This window comes from Oncorhynchus gorbuscha, linkage group LG19 (genome assembly GCF_021184085.1).
Source record: "Oncorhynchus gorbuscha isolate QuinsamMale2020 ecotype Even-year linkage group LG19, OgorEven_v1.0, whole genome shotgun sequence".
Lineage (NCBI taxonomy): Eukaryota > Metazoa > Chordata > Actinopteri > Salmoniformes > Salmonidae > Oncorhynchus > Oncorhynchus gorbuscha.
The window spans coordinates 3844069-3863393 of NC_060191.1; the positions used below are offsets into that span (position 1 = coordinate 3844069).

The following is a 19325-nucleotide window of genomic DNA, read 5'->3' on the forward strand; positions in this document are numbered from 1 at the left end:
AAAATAATTGATAAATTAGTCAATAAATAAAAATTGTTAAAATATTAAAACCTCTCAGAAAAGGTGCAGTCCCTCCCACCCACATTTATCCTAAAGTCTAAGTAGAAATTGAAAATATGTTTGTGATTCTCCCCTTTCTTTATTTCTAATACAATATCCCCTAACGAAGATAATAATCATAATAACAATAATAATAATAATATTGTGTCATTTTTAGTGGTTTATCTAAAGTACTCTTGTTTTTGCATTTTTTTGTCATTTTCTAAATGTTACTCTTCTTAAACTAAATTATTTACAGGCCATAAGGATCTCTCTCCAAAGTTTCTCTAAATTACTCATTTTTGTCTCAATATTTTTTCCTGTTTTCCTTTTTTTTATTACGAAATGGAGGCCTTCCTATTTGTATCATGTTATACACATGTAATAGCCATGTAATATGACATGTTATGGTCCAAAGAAGTGATATATCACCATTATTCATTATCTCATCAATGACTTTAGTAAGTACTTCCTGGGTCGTGTATGTGTGCTATCTTCACTGCCCTACACACTCCAGACAAACTCCTCACAAACCATTTTCAAACTGAGTCCAGTTCAATGCGTACGATTACTGACATATATGTATCTGAAAGTATGTGAGTGTGTGTGTGTGTGAGGACTATAATATGTACATTGGTCAATATCTGTGCCTTGGTCCTTTTAGAGTGCAATGTGTGTGTGTGTGTGTGTGTGTGTGTGTGTGTGTGTGTGTGTGTGTGTGTGTGTGTGTGTGTGTGTGTGTGTGTGTGTGTGTGTGTGTGTGTGTGTGTGTGTGTGTGTGTGTGTGTGTGTGTGTGTGTGTGTGTGTGTGTGTGTGGTGTGTGTGTGTGTGTGGTATTTGTGTGTGTGTGTGGTGTTTGTGTGTGTGCTGTTCCCCGTCGCTCAACAGAAAGGTAGTAGGTCTGAGGGTGCAATGCACGCTGGGATTCCACCATGGCCAGAGTCTGAGAGAGAGAGAGAGAGAGAGAGAGAGAGAGAGAGAGAGAGAGAGAGAGAGAGAGAGAGAGAGAGAGAGAGAGAGAGAGAGAGAGAGAGAGAGAGAGAGAGAGAGAGACAGAGAGAGAGAGAGACAGGGAGAGAGACAGAGAGAGAGAGGGAGACAGAGAGACAGGGAGACAGAGAGACAGAGATTGTTAGGACATGGATATAGTCTTGTGGTTAACCTCTACTATAATCCTCTATATATCAGAGAACAAAGAAATAACAGTATAGAAACAATTCATCCCTCATGTGGATGACATTTCCAACAAAATAATATATTACCAGAAACCATTTGCACAAAACAGTTTACCTCTACTAAGTCTGCATCATTGGTTACTATAGTAAACCTCTGTGTTTTTCAACAGGGATAACGTCATGGTGCTTTTACACATAGACATACAGAGTGTCCAGGGCATGCAACTCAACACAGTGAAATATCCATGAATATTGTTGTTGTCATTTGGGAGGCCTTTTGCCTTTTCTGTAATTGTATGTATGTCTGTGTGTTTGTGTGTGTGTGTGTCCGTGCACGCACACGTTGTACTTGTGTCTAAGATCACGGCAAGCAAAGGTTCCCAACATGCATCACTCTCTGGCAGTTGCAGTATAGAAATTCTGGGTAACAGTCTCCCTTAGTCCACAAGTAGCTTAGAATTCTGTGTGGTAGCTTCTCTTGTAAATTTGTAAATTAAAGCAATTACAATACATTTTCTCATTTGTTGTCTTTTAATGTTATTATTAGATTATTAAGATAAACTGATCTAAGGTCAGTTTTGTGTTTTCTCCCATATGGTTAACGTTTTGATTTGGGGCAGGTTAGCTGATCCTAGATCTGGTTCTATGGGTAACCTCTACCCATACCAAGACACAATTTTTTCCCTCCATGTATATTCATTCTCCCAGAATTCCTATAGTTTAAGTCTGTTCTTCAATCGACAAGAGGCTATGTTTAACACCATCACAACCACAAACCATTACCTCAAAGCACCGGCCAGGGGGGTGAGAGAAGGGGAGAGAGAAAGGAAGCAAGAGAGAGAAAGAAGGAGAAAGAAAGATGGGAGGGGAGAAAAGGAGAGGAGTGATAGAGAGATATAAAACAGGAGGGGGAAATAGACTGGTAGAAAAGAAGGGGAAATAGACTGGTAGAAAAGAAGGGGAAATAGACACCAATCAGAAAGTCAGGCCAGTCCACAGTCTTACCAATCAGAAGCCAAGGACACACAGCCTACCAATCAGAATCCAGATCAGCAGAGTTTAGTGTCATCAGAGGTCCACAGTCCACAGTGCTGCATCTGAATAGTCTGAAGTAACTTCCTCTCCCTGTCTCTTTCCTCTCTACGCTCATCTGCTCATCTTCCACCATATTGTTTTCACCTATTATTTGGTTTCAGTGCAGATGAAGGAAATGCGACCGGGTGATGAAGGCTCTTTAAACTATGAGATGGACTTGGACTTATCCTAGGAATGTGTGCTGTTTATTGGGAGTTATTTACAATTCATTGCTTAGCTTACACATGCTAAATAATTTCACACATTTTCCTTACAAAGGGGTTTACCCACCTCTATATCCACATAGGCTATGATCATCACCAAATGCAGATGGCTGGGTTGGACTAGGCTGGGCTGGACTGGACTGAGCTGTGCTGGACTAGGCTGGGCTGGGCTGGGCTGGACTAGGCTGGGCTGGACTGGACTGAGCTGGGCTGGACTAGGCTGGGCTGGGCTGGGCTGGACTAGGCTGGGCTGGGCTGGGCTGGACTAGGCTGGGCTGGGCTGGACTAAGCTGGGCCTGGCTGGACTAGGCTGGGCTGGACTGGACTGGGCTGGACTAGGCTGGGCTGGGCTGGATTAGGCTGGGCTGGACTAGGCTGGGCTGGACTAGGCTGGGCTGGGCTGGACTAGGCTGGGCTGGACTAGGCTGGGCTGGGCTGGACTAGGCTGGGCTGGACTAGGCTGGGCTGGGCTGGGTTGGACTAGGCTGGGCTGGACTAGACTGGGCTGGACTTGACTGAGCTGGGCTGAACTAGGCTGGGCTGGACTGGACTGAGCTGGGATAGTTCTAGGCTGGACTGGGATAGTTTACGGCGTAAATCTGTACTTTAAACCCAACAACATTGTGTTACCCCATTATACACTGAATGGCCTGGTTAGAGACTGTAGGAAAACATTCAGAAACCTACTGTAACCACACAGTTAACTAGACACCCTCACACACACACACACACACACACACACACACACACACACACACACACACACACACACACACACACACACACACACACACACACACACACACACACACACACACACACACACACACACACACACACACACACACACACACACACACACACACACACACACACACAGGGACACACACACAGGGACACACACACACGCACACACGCACGCATGCACGCACGCACACACACACACACACACACACACAGCCCACCTCAGTCTAGCCCAAATATACAGTAGTACTATAATGGTAATGACACCAAACAGAACACTACAGAAACTGATCAAAAACTAAACTGCGGAAAAACAACGACCATTAATACAGAATTTATCCAAATATCCAATACAATTATCCATCAGTCAATGCGGATATTCAATCGAATCAATTGATACTTAATTGATCAGATCCCAGTTATTGACAGTTATTGATCAGTATGTGCACAGGTCAATACAAAATAAAGTCACAATGCACCAAACACAGTCTGTGGTCACCACAGCAACAGGGCATGCAGGTCAGTGCATGGCCGGTTGCTCGGGGCGACGGAACAAACAAACAAATCGCCAAGGGCAACCAGCACAGGCAATCCACCTCCACAGCAACCCAGACACAGGCCAACCAATCAACTTACAACACGTGAGAGGAAGGGGGGTCGGGGCTTTATCGGTCGCTAGGTAACCATAGTGATGGGATCCCCGCGAATTATGATTGGACGGGAGGATCTCAGGTGAGGTGTGTTGTTGTTTCAGGAAAAGATTAAAAAAACATCAGAAAATAAAAATAAATAAAAAATATAAAGTTGGATAACAATATTTCAATAATTTAGTTTTAATTTGGCTACAATATCTCTAAATGATTAAACTACCTACAAAGCATTTTTTGTTATTTCATGTGTTTAATATTTTTTACCACATATGCACTGCTTATTTAAGATCCCGCCCACTCTAGTCATATAGCCCTTTCACCAATCAGCATTTTAGAAAGCTGTGACTGACAGCAGCTTGCATAAACTCCATTGTCATTCTTTCCTGTTTCCTCCCCAAACCCAAATATCCCTCCTCCTTCCCATCACTTCTCTCTTACACGCCTCCCCGACCTCACTCCTACCCTCCTCTCTCCTCTCCGCCTCTCTCCTGCCTCCTACCCTCCTACCCTCCTCTCTCCTCTCTTCTACCCTCCTCTCTTCAACCCTCCTCTCTCCTTCCTCCTACCCTCCTCTCTCGTACCCTCCTGTCTCGTCCCTCCTTTCTCCTCCCTCCTACCCTCCTCCCCTCCACCCCACCTCTCTCTTGCCTCCTCCCCTCCTCTCTTCTACCCTCCAGTCTCCTCCCTCATTCCCTTCTTCTCTTTTATTGCCTCCCATTCCTCCATCCCTCTATCCACACATTCTTTCTCCTCCCTCTTTCTTTCCCAGCCCCTATCCCTTCTCACCTCTCTCCTCTCTCCTTCAGTAGGGGCGGTTGGCGTCTTTAGGTCGTTTCAGCTGCACCTTGAGTCTCTTCATGCCGATCTGGAACCCATTCATAGCCTGGATGGCAGTCTGGGCACTGGATGGGTTGTCAAAACTCACAAAACCTGGGGAGGGAGGGAGGAACGAGAGAGGAAGAGGGAACAGAGACAGAAACATTCTGAAATAACATGTATGTAATATAACATGTATAATCACATTGCTTTGTTGCAACAGACAGAGATACAGTCATACAGTATGCTACCAGCAACTGTGAGTTATGATCATCATGTATCATAGCAACAGGTGGAATTGCAATTCTCTCTTATCTCCCTCCATTTCTCCTCTGTTCCTCCTTTCTTTCCTTTTCTCCTGGATACTCACTATTCACCCATCCCTGCCTCTCTCCTATGTCTCCCCCTCCAATCCCTCTCTCTCTGTCTTACCGAAGCACTTGCTCTGGTTGGTGGCGCGGTCTACAAAGACTTTAGCTGAGATGACGTTTCCAAAGGGCAGAAACATCTGGAGCATCTCACTGTCACTGAACTCCTGAGGCAGGTGGTAGATAAAGATATTACAACCCTCCGGCCCTAGGGAAGGAACACACACACGTTAGGTTCTGCTACAGAGAGGCACACTCACACAAATATTCATGAGGATCTGTGATTCACACGCACACTAATCTGAGACACACACACACACAACAGGTGCTGTCTGAGAGACAGGAAGTGACATCACCTTCTCGCTGCTGCTGTTGCTGGGGCTGCTGGTGTTGCTGGGCAACCAGGGTAGGTTGCTGTGGAAAATGCTGGCCGACCAATCCATAGGCAGCAGGGTACGCCGCTGTGATGAGAGAGAGAGTGACATCAGATGATGAAACACTGGTTGGAGGTCCAAGACACCCCTAACCACAGATCTAGGATCAGATTACCCTACCCAATGGCAGAGATGGTAGGGAGGAACACACCTCTGACCCTGTACCCCAGGGATCATCAACTAGATTCACCTCTGACCTTGTGCCATAGGGATCATCAACTAGATTCACCTCTGACCCTGTACCACAGGGATCACCAACTAGATTAATATATGACCCTGTACCACAGGGATCACCAACTAGATTAATATATGACCCTGTACCACAGGGATCATCAACTAGATTCACCTCTGACCTTGTGCCATAGGGATCATCAACTAGATTCACCCCTGACCCTGTACCACAGGGATCATCAACTAGATTCACCTCTGACCCTGTACCACAGGGATCATCAACTAGATTCACCTCTGACCCTGTACCACAGGGATCATCAACTAGATTCACATCTGACCCTGTACCACAGGGATCATCAACTAGATTCACATCTGACCCTGTACCACAGGGATCCTCAACTAGATTCACCTCTGACCCTGTACCACAGGGATCCTCAACTAGATTCACATCTGACCCTGTACCACAGGGATCATCAACTAGATTCACCTCTGACCCTGTACCACAGGGATCATCAACTAGATTCACCTCTGACCCTGTACCACAGGGATCATCAACTAGATTCACCTCTGACCCTGTACCACAGGGATCATCAACTAGATTCACCTCTGACCCTGTACCACAGGGATCATCAACTAGATTCACCTCTGACCCTGTACCACAGGGATCATCAACTAGATTCACCTCTGACCCTGTACCACAGGGATCATCAACTAGATTCACCTCTGACCCTGTACCACAGGACCCTGATCATCAACTAGATTCACCTCTGACCCTGTACCACAGGGATCATCAACTAGATTCACCTCTGACCCTGTACCACAGGGATCATCAACTAGATTCACCTCTGACCCTGTACCAACAGGGATCATCAACTAGATTCACCTCTGACCCTGTACCACAGGGATCATCAACTAGATTCACCTCTGACCCTGTACCACAGGGATCATCAACCACAGGGATCAGATTCACCTCTGACCCTGTACCACAGGGATCATCAACTAGATTCACCTCTGACCCTGTACCACAGGGATCATCAACTAGATTCACCTCTGACCCTGTACCACAGGGATCATCAACTAGATTCACCTCTGACCCTGTACCACAGGGATCATCAACTAGATTCACCTCTGACCCTGTACCACAGGGATCACCAACTAGATTCACCTCTGACCCTGTACCACAGGGATCATCAACTAGATTCACCTCTGACCCTGTACCACAGGGATCACCAACTAGATTCACCTCTGACCCTGTACCACAGGGATCATCAACTAGATTCACCTCTGACCCTGTACCACAGGGATCACCAACTAGATTCACCTCTGACCCTGTACCACAGGGATCATCAACTAGATTCACCTCTGACCCTGTACCACAGGGATCACCAACTAGATTCACCTCTGACCCTGTACCACAGGGATCATCAACTAGATTCACCTCTGACCCTGTACCACAGGGATCATCAACTAGATTCACCTCTGACCCTGTACCACAGGGATCATCAACTAGATTCACCTCTGACCCTGTACCACAGGGATCACCAACTAGATTCACCTCTGACCCTGTACCACAGGGATCATCAACTAGATTCACCTCTGACCCTGTACCACAGGGATCACCAACTAGATTCACCTCTGACCCTGTACCACAGGGATCATCAACTAGATTCACCTCTGACCCTGTACCACAGGGATCATCAACTAGATTCACCTCTGACCCTGTACCACAGGGATCACCAACTAGATTCACCTCTGACCCTGTACCACAGGGATCATCAAATAGATTCACCTCTGACCCTGTACCACAGGGATCATCAACTAGATTCACCTCTGACCCTGTACCACAGGGATCATCAACTAGATTCACCTCTGACCCTGTACCACAGGGATCATCAACTAGATTCACCTCTGACCCTGTACCACAGGGATCATCAACTAGATTCACCTCTGACCCTGTACCACAGGGATCACCAACTAGATTCACCTCTGACCCTGTACCACAGGGATCACCAACTAGATTCACCTCTGACCCTGTACCACAGGGATCATCAACTAGATTCACCTCTGACCCTGTACCACAGGGATCACCAACTAGATTCACCTCTGACCCTGTACCAGAGGGATCACCAACTAGATTCACCTCTGACCCTGTACCACAGGGATCACCAACTAGATTCACCTCTGACCCTGTAGCACAGGGATCACCAACTAGATTCACCTCTGACCCTGTACCACAGGGATCACCAACTAGATTCACCTCTGACCTTGTGCCATAGGGATCATCAACTAGATTCACCTCTGACCCTGTACCACAGGGATCACCAACTAGATTCACCTCTGACCCTGTACCACAGGGATCATCAACTAGATTCACCTCTGACCCTGTACCACAGGGATCAACAACTAGATTCACCTCTGACCCTGTACCACAGGGATCACCAACTAGATTCACCTCTGACCCTGTACCACAGGGATCATCAACTAGATTCACATCTGACCGTGTACCACAGGGATCATCAACTAGATTCACCTCTGACCTTGTGCCACAGGGATCATCAACTAGATTCACCTCTGACCCTGTACCACAGGGATCACCAACTAGATTCACCTCTGACCCTGTCCCTCAGGGATCATCAACTAGATTCACCTCTGACCCTGTACCACAGGGATCACCAACTAGATTCACCTCTGACCCTGTACCACAGGGATCACCAACTAGATTCACCTCTGACCCTGTACCACAGGGATCACCAACTAGATTCACCTCTGACCCTGTACCACAGGGATCACCAACTAGATTCACCTCTGACCCTGTACCACAGGGATCATCAACTAGATTCACCTCTGACCCTGTACCACAGGGATCACCAACTAGATTCACCTCTGACCCTGTACCACAGGGATCACCAACTAGATTCACCTCTGACCCTGTACCACAGGGATCATCAACTAGATTCACCTCTGACCCTGTACCACAGGGATCACCAACTAGATTCACCTCTGACCCTGTACCACAGGGATCATCAACTAGATTCACCTCTGACCCTGTACCACAGGGATCACCAACTAGATTCACCTCTGACCCTGTACCACAGGGATCATCAACTAGATTCACATCTGACCGTGTACCACAGGGATCATCAACTAGATTCACCTCTGACCTTGTGCCACAGGGATCATCAACTAGATTCACCTCTGACCCTGTACCACAGGGATCACCAACTAGATTCACCTCTGACCCTGTCCCTCAGGGATCATCAACTAGATTCACCTCTGACCCTGTACCACAGGGATCACCAACTAGATTCACCTCTGACCCTGTACCACAGGGATCACCAACTAGATTCACCTCTGACCCTGTACCACAGGGATCACCAACTAGATTCACCTCTGACCCTGTACCACAGGGATCACCAACTAGATTCACCTCTGACCCTGTACCACAGGGATCATCAACTAGATTCACCTCTGACTTTTTAATTACCGTTCATATATTTATTTTTTCCTCGACTTTTTCACTCCGGACGCTTTATCTGGACACGATTCGTCAGGACCTCCAACAGCCGAAGCTAAGTAGTAACATTAACATGATGCCTTCTAATTGCAGCCGCTGTGCTCGCCTTACGGCGAGGATAGCTGTACTGCAAGCCCAGCTTCAGACGCAATCGTTAGGCAAGGGTAATTTCAGTGTAGGAAAGGATGAAACAGCGTCTGTGCCACCAGTAAGTACAGATAGTAGTATAAATCCCCTGGCACAGTCCCCGCAGCCGGACAACTTTCTCACGGTTTCTGGAAGGAAATGCTGTAGGAACGCTCAACCGGTGTCGCTCATTCAGCAGACAGAAACTTTCAACCGGTTCTCCCCATTAAGCAGCGGGTCGGTGTCAGAGGCCGAGTCTTCTCTGGTCTCTACTCCTCCCGTTACGGGGTCTGAGACGCCGAAGCTTCCCACCATTAGCTCTGACAAATTGAAAACTCTAGTCATTGGCGACTCCATTACCCGCAGTATTAGACTTAAAGCGAATCATCCAGCGATCATACACTGTTTACCCGGGGGCAGGGCTACCGACGTTAAGGCTAATCTGAAGATGGTGCTGGCTAAAGCTAAAACTGGCGAGTGTAGAGAGTATAGAGATATTGTTATCCACGTCGGCACCAACGATGTTAGGATGAAACAGTCAGAGATCACCAAGCGCAACATAGCTTCTGCGTGCATATCAGCTAGAAAGATGTGTCGGCATCGAGTAATTGTCTCTGGCCCCCTCCCAGTTAGGGGGAGTGATGAGCTCTACAGCAGAGTCTCACAACTCAATCGCTGGTTGAAAACTGTTTTCTGCCCCTCCCAAAAGATAGAATTTGTAGATAATTGGCCCTCTTTCTGGGACTCGCCCACAAACAGGACCAAGCCTGACCTGCTGAGGAGTGACGGACTCCATCCTAGCTGGAGGGGTGCTCTCATCTTATCTGCCAACATAGACAGGGCTCTAACTCCTCTAGCTCCACAATGAAATAGGGTGCAGGCCAGGCAGCAGGCTATTAGCCAGCCTGCCAGCATAGTGGAGTCTGCCACTAGCATAGTTAGTGTAGTCAGCTCAGCTATCACCATTGAGACCGTGTCTGTGCCTCGACCTGGGTTGGGCAAAACTAAACATGGCGGTGTTCGCCTTAGCAATCTCACTAGGATAAAGACCACCTCCATTCCTGTCATTACTGAAAGAGATCATGATACCTCACATCTCAAAATAGGGCTACTTAATGTTAGATCCCTTACTTCAAAGGCAATTATAGTCAATGAACTAATCACTGATCATAATCTTGATGTGATTGGCCTGACTGAAACATGGCTTAAGCCTGATGAATTTACTGTGTTAAATGAGGCCTCACCTCCTGGCTACACTAGTGACCATATCCCCCGTGCATCCCGCAAAGGCGGAGGTGTTGCTAACATTTACGATAGCAAATTTCAATTTACAAAAAAAATGACGTTTTCGTCTTTTGAGCTTCTAGTCATGAAATCTATGCAGCCTACTCAATCACTTTTTATAGCTACTGTTTACAGGCCTCCTGGGCCATATACAGCGTTTCTCACTGAGTTCCCTGAATTCCTATCAGACCTTGTAGTCATTGCAGATAATATTCTAATCTTTGGTGACTTTAATATTCACATGGAAAAGTCCACAGACCCACTCCAAAAGGCTTTTGGAGCCATCATCGACTCAGTGGGTTTTGTCCAACATGTCTCTGGACCCACTCACTCTCACAGTCATACGCTGGACCTAGTTTTGTCCCATGGAATAAATGTTGTGGATCTTAATGTTTTTCCTCATAATCCTGGACTATCAGACCACCATTTTATTACGTTTGCAATTGCAACAAATAATCTGCTCAGACCCCAACCAAGGAACATCAAAAGTCGTGCTATAAATTCACAGACAACACAAAGATTCCTTGATGCCCTTCCAGACTCCCTCTGCCTACCCAAGGACGCCAGAGGACAAAAATCCGTTAACCACCTAACTGAGGATCTCAATTTAACCTTGCGCAATACCCTAGATGCAGTTGCACCCCTAAAAACTAAAAAATGTCTCATAAGAAACTAGCTCCATGGTACACAGAAAATACCCGAGCTCTGAAGCAAGCTTCCAGAAAATTGGAACGGAAATGGCGCCACACCAAACTGGAAGTCTTCCGACTAGCTTGGAAGGATGGTACCGTGCAGTACCGAAGAGCCCTTACTGCTGCTCGATCGTCCTATTTTTCTAACTTAATTGAGGAAAATAAGAACAATCCGAAATTCCTTTTTGATACTGTGGCAAAGCTAACTAAAAAGCAGCATTCCCCAAGAGAGGATGACTTGCACTTTAGCAGTGATAAATTCATGAACTTCTTTGAGGAAAAGATTATGATTATTAGAAAGCAAATTACGGACTCCTCTTTAAACCTGCGTATTCCTCCAAACCTCAGTTGTCCTGAGTCTGCACAACTCTGCCAGGACCTAGGATCAAGAGAGACGCTCAAGTGTTTTAGTACTATATCTCTTGACACAATGATGAAAATAATCATGGCCTCTAAACCTTCAAGCTGTATACTGGACCCTATTCCAACTAAACTACTGAAAGAGCTGCTTCCTGTGCTTGGCCCTCCTATGTTGAACATAATAAACGGCTCTCTATCCACTGGATGTGTACCAAACTCACTAAAAGTGGCAGTAATAAAGCCTCTCTTGAAAAAGCCAAACCTTGACCCAGAAAATATAAAAAACTATCGGCCTATATCGAATCTTCCATTCCTCTCAAAGATTTTAGAGAAGGCTGTTGCGCAGCAACTCACTGCCTTCCTGAAGACAAACAATGTATACGAAATGCTTCAGTCTGGTTTTAGACCCCATCATAGCACTGAGACGGCACTTGTGAAGGTGGTAAATGACATTTTGATGGCATCGGACCGAGGCTCTGCATCTGTCCTCGTGCTCCTAGACCTTAGTGCTGCTTTTGATACCATCGATCACCACATTCTTTTGGAGAGATTGGAAACCCAAATTGGTCTACACGGACATGTTCTGGCCTGGTTTAGGTCTTATCTGTCGGAAAGATATCAGTTTGTCTCTGTGAATGGTTTGTCCTCTGACAAATCAACTGTACATTTCGGTGTTCCTCAAGGTTCTGTTTTAGGACCACTATTGTTTTCACTATATATTTTACCTCTTGGGGATGTTATTCGAAAACATAATGTAAACTTTCACTGCTATGCGGATGACACACAGCTGTACATTTCAATGAAACATGGTGAAGCACCAAAATTGCCCTCGCTAGAAGCATGTGTTTCAGACATAAGGAAGTGGATGGCTGCAAACTTTCTACTATTAAACTCGGACAAAACAGAGATGCTTGTTCTAGGTCCCAAGAAACAAAGAGATCTTCTGTTGAATCTGACAATGAATCTTAATGGTTGTACAGTCGTCTCAAATAAAACTGTGAAGGACCTCGGCGTTACTCTGGACCCTGATCTCTCTTTTGAAGAACATATCAAGACCATTTCGAGGACAGCTTTTTTCCATCTACGTAACATTGCAAAAATCAGAAACTTTCTGTCCAAAAATGATGCAGAAAAATTAATCCATGCTTTTGTCACTTCTAGGTTAGACTACTGCAATGCTCTATTTTCCGGCTACCCGGATAAAGCACTAAATAAACTTCAGTTAGTGCTAAATACGGCTGCTAGAATCCTGACTAGAACCAAAAAATTTGATCATATTACTCCAGTGCTAGCCTCTCTACACTGGCTTCCTGTCAAAGCAAGGGCTGATTTCAAGGTTTTACTGCTAACCTACAAAGCATTACATGGGCTTGCTCCTACCTACCTCTCTGATTTGGTCCTGCCGTACATACCTATACGTACGCTACGGTCACAAGACGCAGGCCTCCTAATTGTCCCTAGAATTTCTAAGCAAACAGCTGGAGGCAGGGCTTTCTCCTATAGAGCTCCATTTTTATGGAACGGTCTGCCTACCCATGTCAGAGACGCAAACTCGGTCTCAACCTTTAAGTCTTTACTGAAGACTCATCTCTTCAGTGGGTCATATGATTGAGTGTAGTCTGGCCCAGGAGTGGGAAGGTGAACGGAAAGGCTCTGGAGCAACGAACCGCCCTTGCTGTCTCTGCCTGGCCGGTTCCCCTTTTTCCACTGGGATTCTCTGCCTCTAACCCTGTTACGGGGGCTGAGTCACTGGCTTGCTGGGGCTCTCTCGTGCCGTCCCTGGGGGATGCGTCACCTGGGTGGGTTGATTCACTGTTGTGGTCGGCCTGTCTGGGTCCCCCCCACCCCTTGGGTTGTACCGTGTCGGAGATCTTTGTGGGCTATACTCGGCCTTGTCTCAGGATGGTAAGTTGGTGGTTGAAGATTTCCCTCTAGTGGTGTGGGGGCTGTGCTTTGGCAAAGTGGGTGGGGTTATATCCTTCCTGTTTGGCCCTGTCCGGGGTGTCCTCGGATGGGGCCACAGTGTCTCCTGACCCCTCCTGTCTCAGCCTCCAGTATTTATGCTGCAGTAGTTTATGTGTCGGGGGCTAGGGTCAGTTTGTTTATCTGGAGTACTTCTCCTGTCCTATTCGGTGTCCTGTGTAAATCTAAGTGTGCGTTCTCTAATTCTCTCCTTCTCTCTTTCTTTCTCTCTCTCGGAGGACCTGAGCCCTAGAACCATGCCCCAGGACTACCTGACATGATGACTCCTTGCTGTCCCCAGTCCACCTGGCCATGCTGCTGCTCCAGTTTCAACTGGCCTGGGCCCTAGGACCATGTCCCAGGACTACCTGACATGAGGACTCCTTGCTGTCCCCAGTCCACCTGGCCATGCTCCTGCTCCAGTTTCAACTGTTCTGCCTTACTATTATTCAACCATGCTGGTCATTTATGAACATTTGAACATCTTGGCCACGTTCTGTTATAATCTCCACCTGGCACAGCCAGAAGAGGACTGGCCACCCCACATATGCTCTCTCTAATTCTCTCTTTCTTTCTCTCTCTCGGAGGACCTGAGCCCTAGGACCGTGCCCCAGGACTACCTGACATGATGGCTCCTTGCTGTCCCCAGTCCATCTGACTGTGCTGCTGCTCCAGTTTCAACTGTTCTGCCTTATTATTATTTGACCATGCTGGTCATTTATGAACATTTGAACATCTTGGTCATGTTCTGTTATAATCTCTACCCGGCACAGCCAGAAGAGGACTGGCCACCCCACATAGCCCGGTTCCTCTCTAGGTTTCTTCCTAGGTTTTGGCCTTTCTAGGGAGTTTTTCCTAGCCACCGTGCTTTTACACCTGCATTGTTTGCTGTTTGGGGTTTTAGGCTGGGTTTCTGTACAGCACTTTGAGATATCAGCTGATGTACGAAGGGCTATATAAATAAATTTGATTTGATTTGATTTGATTTGACCCTGTACCACAGGGATCACCAACTAGATTCACCTCTGACCCTGTACCACAGGGATCATCAACTAGATTCACCTCTGACCCTGTACCACAGGGATCACCAACTAGATTCACCTCTGACCCTGTACCACAGGGATCATCAACTAGATTCACCTCTGACCCTGTACCACAGGGATCATCAACTACATTCACCTCTGACCCTGTACCACAGGGATCATCAACTAGATTCACCTCTGACCCTGTTCACCACAGGGATCATCAACTAGATTCACCTCTGACCCTGTACCACAGGGATCATCAACTAGATTCACCTCTGACCCTGTACCACAGGGATCATCAACTAGATTCACCTCTGACCCTGTACCACAGGGATCATCAACTAGATTCACCTCTGACCCTGTACCACAGGGATCATCAACTAGATTCACCTCTGACCCTGTACCACAGGGATCATCAACTAGATTCACCTCTGACCCTGTACCACAGGGATCACCAACTAGATTCACCTCTGACCCTGTACCACAGGGATCATCAACTAGATTCACCTCTGACCCTGTACCACAGGGATCATCAACTAGATTCACCTCTGACCCTGTACCACCCTGTACCAGGGATCACCAACTAGATTCACCTCTGACCCTGTACCACAGGGATCACCAACTAGATTCACCCCTGACCCTGTACCACAGGGATCATCAACTAGATTCACCTCTGACCCTGTACCACAGGGATCATCAACTAGATTCACCTCTGACCTTGTGCCACAGGGATCATCAACTAGATTCACCTCTGACCCTGTACCACAGGGATCACCAACTCTGAGATTCACCTCTGACCCTGTCACCAACTAGATTCCTCAGGGATCATCAACTAGATTCACCTCTGACCCTGTACCACAGGGATCACCAACTAGATTCACCTCTGACCCTGTACCACAGGGATCACCAACCCTAGATCATCACCTCTGACCCTGTACCACAGGGATCACCAACTAGATTCACCTCTGACCCTGTACCACAGGGATCACCAACTAGATTCACCTCTGACCCTGTACCACAGGGATCATCAACTAGATTCACCTCTGACCCTGTACCACAGGGATCATCAACTAGATTCACCTCTGACCCTGTACCACAGGGATCACCAACTAGATTCACCTCTGACCCTGTACCACAGGGATCATCAACTAGATTCACCTCTCTGACCCTGTACCACAGGGATCACCAACTAGATTCACCTCTGACCCTGTACCACAGGGATCATCAACTAGATTCACCTCTGACCCTGTACCACAGGGATCATCAACTAGATTCACCTCTGACCCTGTACCACAGGGATCATCAACTAGATTCACCTCTGACCCTGTACCACAGGGATCATCAACTAGATTCACCTCTGACCCTGACCCAGGGATCATCAACTAGATTCACCTCTGACCCTGTACCACAGGGATCATCAACTAGATTCACCTCTGACCCTGTACCACAGGGATCATCAACTAGATTCACCTCTGACCCTGTACCACAGGGATCATCAACTAGATTCACCTCTGACCCTGTACCACAGGGATCATCAACTAGATTCACCTCTGACCCTGTACCACAGGGATCACCAACTAGATTCACCTCTGACCCTGTACCACAGGGATCATCAACTAGATTCACCTCTGACCCTGTACCACAGGGATCATCAACTAGATTCACCTCCACCTCTGACCCTGACCCTACCACAGGGATCATCAACTAGATTCACCTCTGACCCTGTACCACAGGGATCATCAACTAGATTCACCTCTGACCCTGTACCACAGGGATCATGTACCAACTAGATTCACCTCTGACCCTGTACCACAGGGATCACCAACTAGATTCACCTCTGACCCTGTACCACAGGGATCATCAACTAGATTCACCTCTGACCCTGTACCACAGGGATCATCAACTAGATTCACCTCTGACCCTGTACCACAGGGATCATCAACTAGATTCACCTCTGACCCTGTACCACAGGGATCATCAACTAGATTCACCTCTGACCCTGTACCACAGGGATCATCAACTAGATTCACCTCTGACCCTGTACCACAGGGATCATCAACTAGATTCACCTCTGACCCTGTACCACAGGGATCATCAACTAGATTCACCTCTGACCCTGTACCACAGGGATCATCAACTAGATTCACCTCTGACCCTGTACCACAGGGATCATCAACTAGATTCACCTCTGACCCTGTACCACAGGGATCATCAACTAGATTCACCTCTGACCCTGTACCACAGGGATCATCAACTAGATTCACCTCTGACCCTGTACCACAGGGATCATCAACTAGATTCACCTCTGACCCTGTACCACAGGGATCATCAACTAGATTCACCTCTGACCCTGTACCACAGGGATCATCAACTAGATTCACCTCTGACCCTGTACCACAGGGATCATCAACTAGATTCACCTCTGACCCTGTACCACAGGGATCATCAACTTTCACCTCTGACCCTGTACCACAGGGATCATCAACTAGATTCACCTCTGACCCTGTACCACAGGGATCATCAACTAGATTCACCTCTGACCCTGTACCACAGGGATCACCAACTAGATTCACCTCTGACCCTGTACCACAGGGATCATCAACTAGATTCACCTCTGACCCTGTACCACAGGGATCATCAACTAGATTCACCTCTGACCCTGTACCACAGGGATCATCAACTCTGACCCTGATTCACCACCTCTGACCCTGTACCACAGGGATCATCAACTAGATTCACCTCTGACCCTGTACCACAGGGATCATCAACTAGATTCACCTCTGACCCTGTACCACAGGGATCATCAACTAGATTCACCTCTGACCCTGTACCACAGGGATCATCAACTAGATTCACCACAGGGATCATCTGACCCTGTACCACAGGGATCATCAACTAGATTCACCTCTGACCCTGTACCACAGGGATCAGGGATCAACTAGATTCACCTCTGACCCTGTACCACAGGGATCATCAACTAGATTCACCTCTGACCCTGTACCACAGGGATCATCAACTAGATTCACCTCTGACCCTGTACCACAGGGATCATCAACTAGATTCACCTCTGACCCTGTACCACAGGGATCATCAACTAGATTCACCTCTGACCCTGTACCACAGGGATCATCAACTAGATTCACCTCTGACCCTGTACCACAGGGATCATCAACTAGATTCACCTCTGACCCTGTACCACAGGGATCATCAACTAGATTCACCTCTGACCCTGTACCACAGGGATCATCAACTAGATTCACCTCTGACCCTGTTCACCACAGGGATCATCAACTAGATTCACCTCTGACCCTGTACCACAGGGATCATCAACTAGATTCACCTCTGACCCTGTACCACAGGGATCATCAACTAGATTCACCTCTGACCCTGTACCACAGGGATCATCAACTAGATTCACCTCTGACCCTGTACCACAGGGATCATCAACTAGATTCACCTCTGACCCTGTACCACAGGGATCATCAACTAGATTCACCTCTGACCCTGTACCACAGGGATCATCAACTAGATTCACCTCTGACCCTGTCACCACAGGGATCATCAACTAGATTCACCTCTGACCCTGTACCACAGGATCATCAACTAGATTCACCTCTGACCCTGTACCACAGGGATCACCAACTAGATTCACCATCAACTAGATCTGACCCTGTACCACAGGGATCATCAACTAGATTCACCTCTGACCCTGTACCACAGGGATCATCAACTAGATTCACCTCTGACCCTGTACCACAGGGATCATCAACTAGATTCACCTCTGACCCTGTACCACAGGGATCATCAACTAGATTCACCTCTGACCCTGTACCACAGGGATCATCAACTAGATTCACCTCTGACCCTGTACCACAGGGATCATCAACTAGATTCACCTCTGACCCTGTACCACAGGGATCATCAACTAGATTCACCTCTGACCCTGTACCACAGGGATCATCAACTAGATTCACCTCTGACCCTGTACCACAGGGATCATCAACTAGATTCACCTCTGACCCTGTACCACAGGGATCATCAACTAGATTCACCTCTGACCCTGTACCACAGGGATCATCAACTAGATTCACCTCTGACCCTGTACCACAGGGATCATCAACTAGATTCACCTCTGACCCTGTACCACAGGGATCATCAACTAGATTCACCTCTGACCCTGTACCACAGGGATCATCAACTAGATTCACCTCTGACCCTGTACCACAGGGATCATCAACTAGATTCACCTCTGACCCTGTACCACAGGGATCACCAACTAGATTCACCTCTGACCCTAGGGATTCACCTCTGACCCTGTACCACAGGGATCATCAACTAGATTCACCTCTGACCCTGTACCACAGGGATCACCTCTGACCCTGTACCACAGGGATCATCAACTAGATTCAACCCTGTACCAGATTCACACCTCTGACCCTGTACCACAGGGATCATCAACTAGATTCACCTCTGACCCTGTACCACAGGGATCATCAACTAGATTCACCTCTGACCCTGTACCACAGGGATCACCAACTAGATTCACCTCTGACCCTGTACCACAGGGATCATCAAATAGATTCACCTCTGACCCTGTACCACAGGGATCATCAACTAGATTCACCTCTGACCCTGTACCACAGGGATCATCAACTAGATTCACCTC

At 47.2% G+C, this 19325-nt stretch overlaps 1 protein-coding gene across 3 annotated transcripts in view; it reads right to left on the reverse strand.

The window, feature by feature from the left end:
• Window positions 1-19325, reverse strand: part of LOC124005463 (CUGBP Elav-like family member 3) — a 100857-nt gene that overhangs the window by 216 nt on the left and 81316 nt on the right. For 2 of the 3 annotated variants that reach the window (XM_046314752.1, XM_046314751.1), the window contains exons 11-14: window positions 5448-5552; window positions 5156-5299; window positions 4694-4837; window positions 1-983 (exon numbers count right to left, since the gene is read on the reverse strand). The exon at window positions 1-983 is cut by the window's left edge and continues 216 nt beyond it. In XM_046314752.1, coding sequence (XP_046170708.1) covers window positions 4710-4837; window positions 5156-5299; window positions 5448-5552 — 377 coding nt within the window. In that variant the 3' untranslated portion in view covers window positions 1-983; window positions 4694-4709. Of the gene's footprint in view, window positions 984-3893; window positions 3985-4693; window positions 4838-5155; window positions 5300-5447; window positions 5553-19325 lie in introns of all 3 variants that reach the window. The other variant, XR_006833619.1, reaches the window with a different exon arrangement.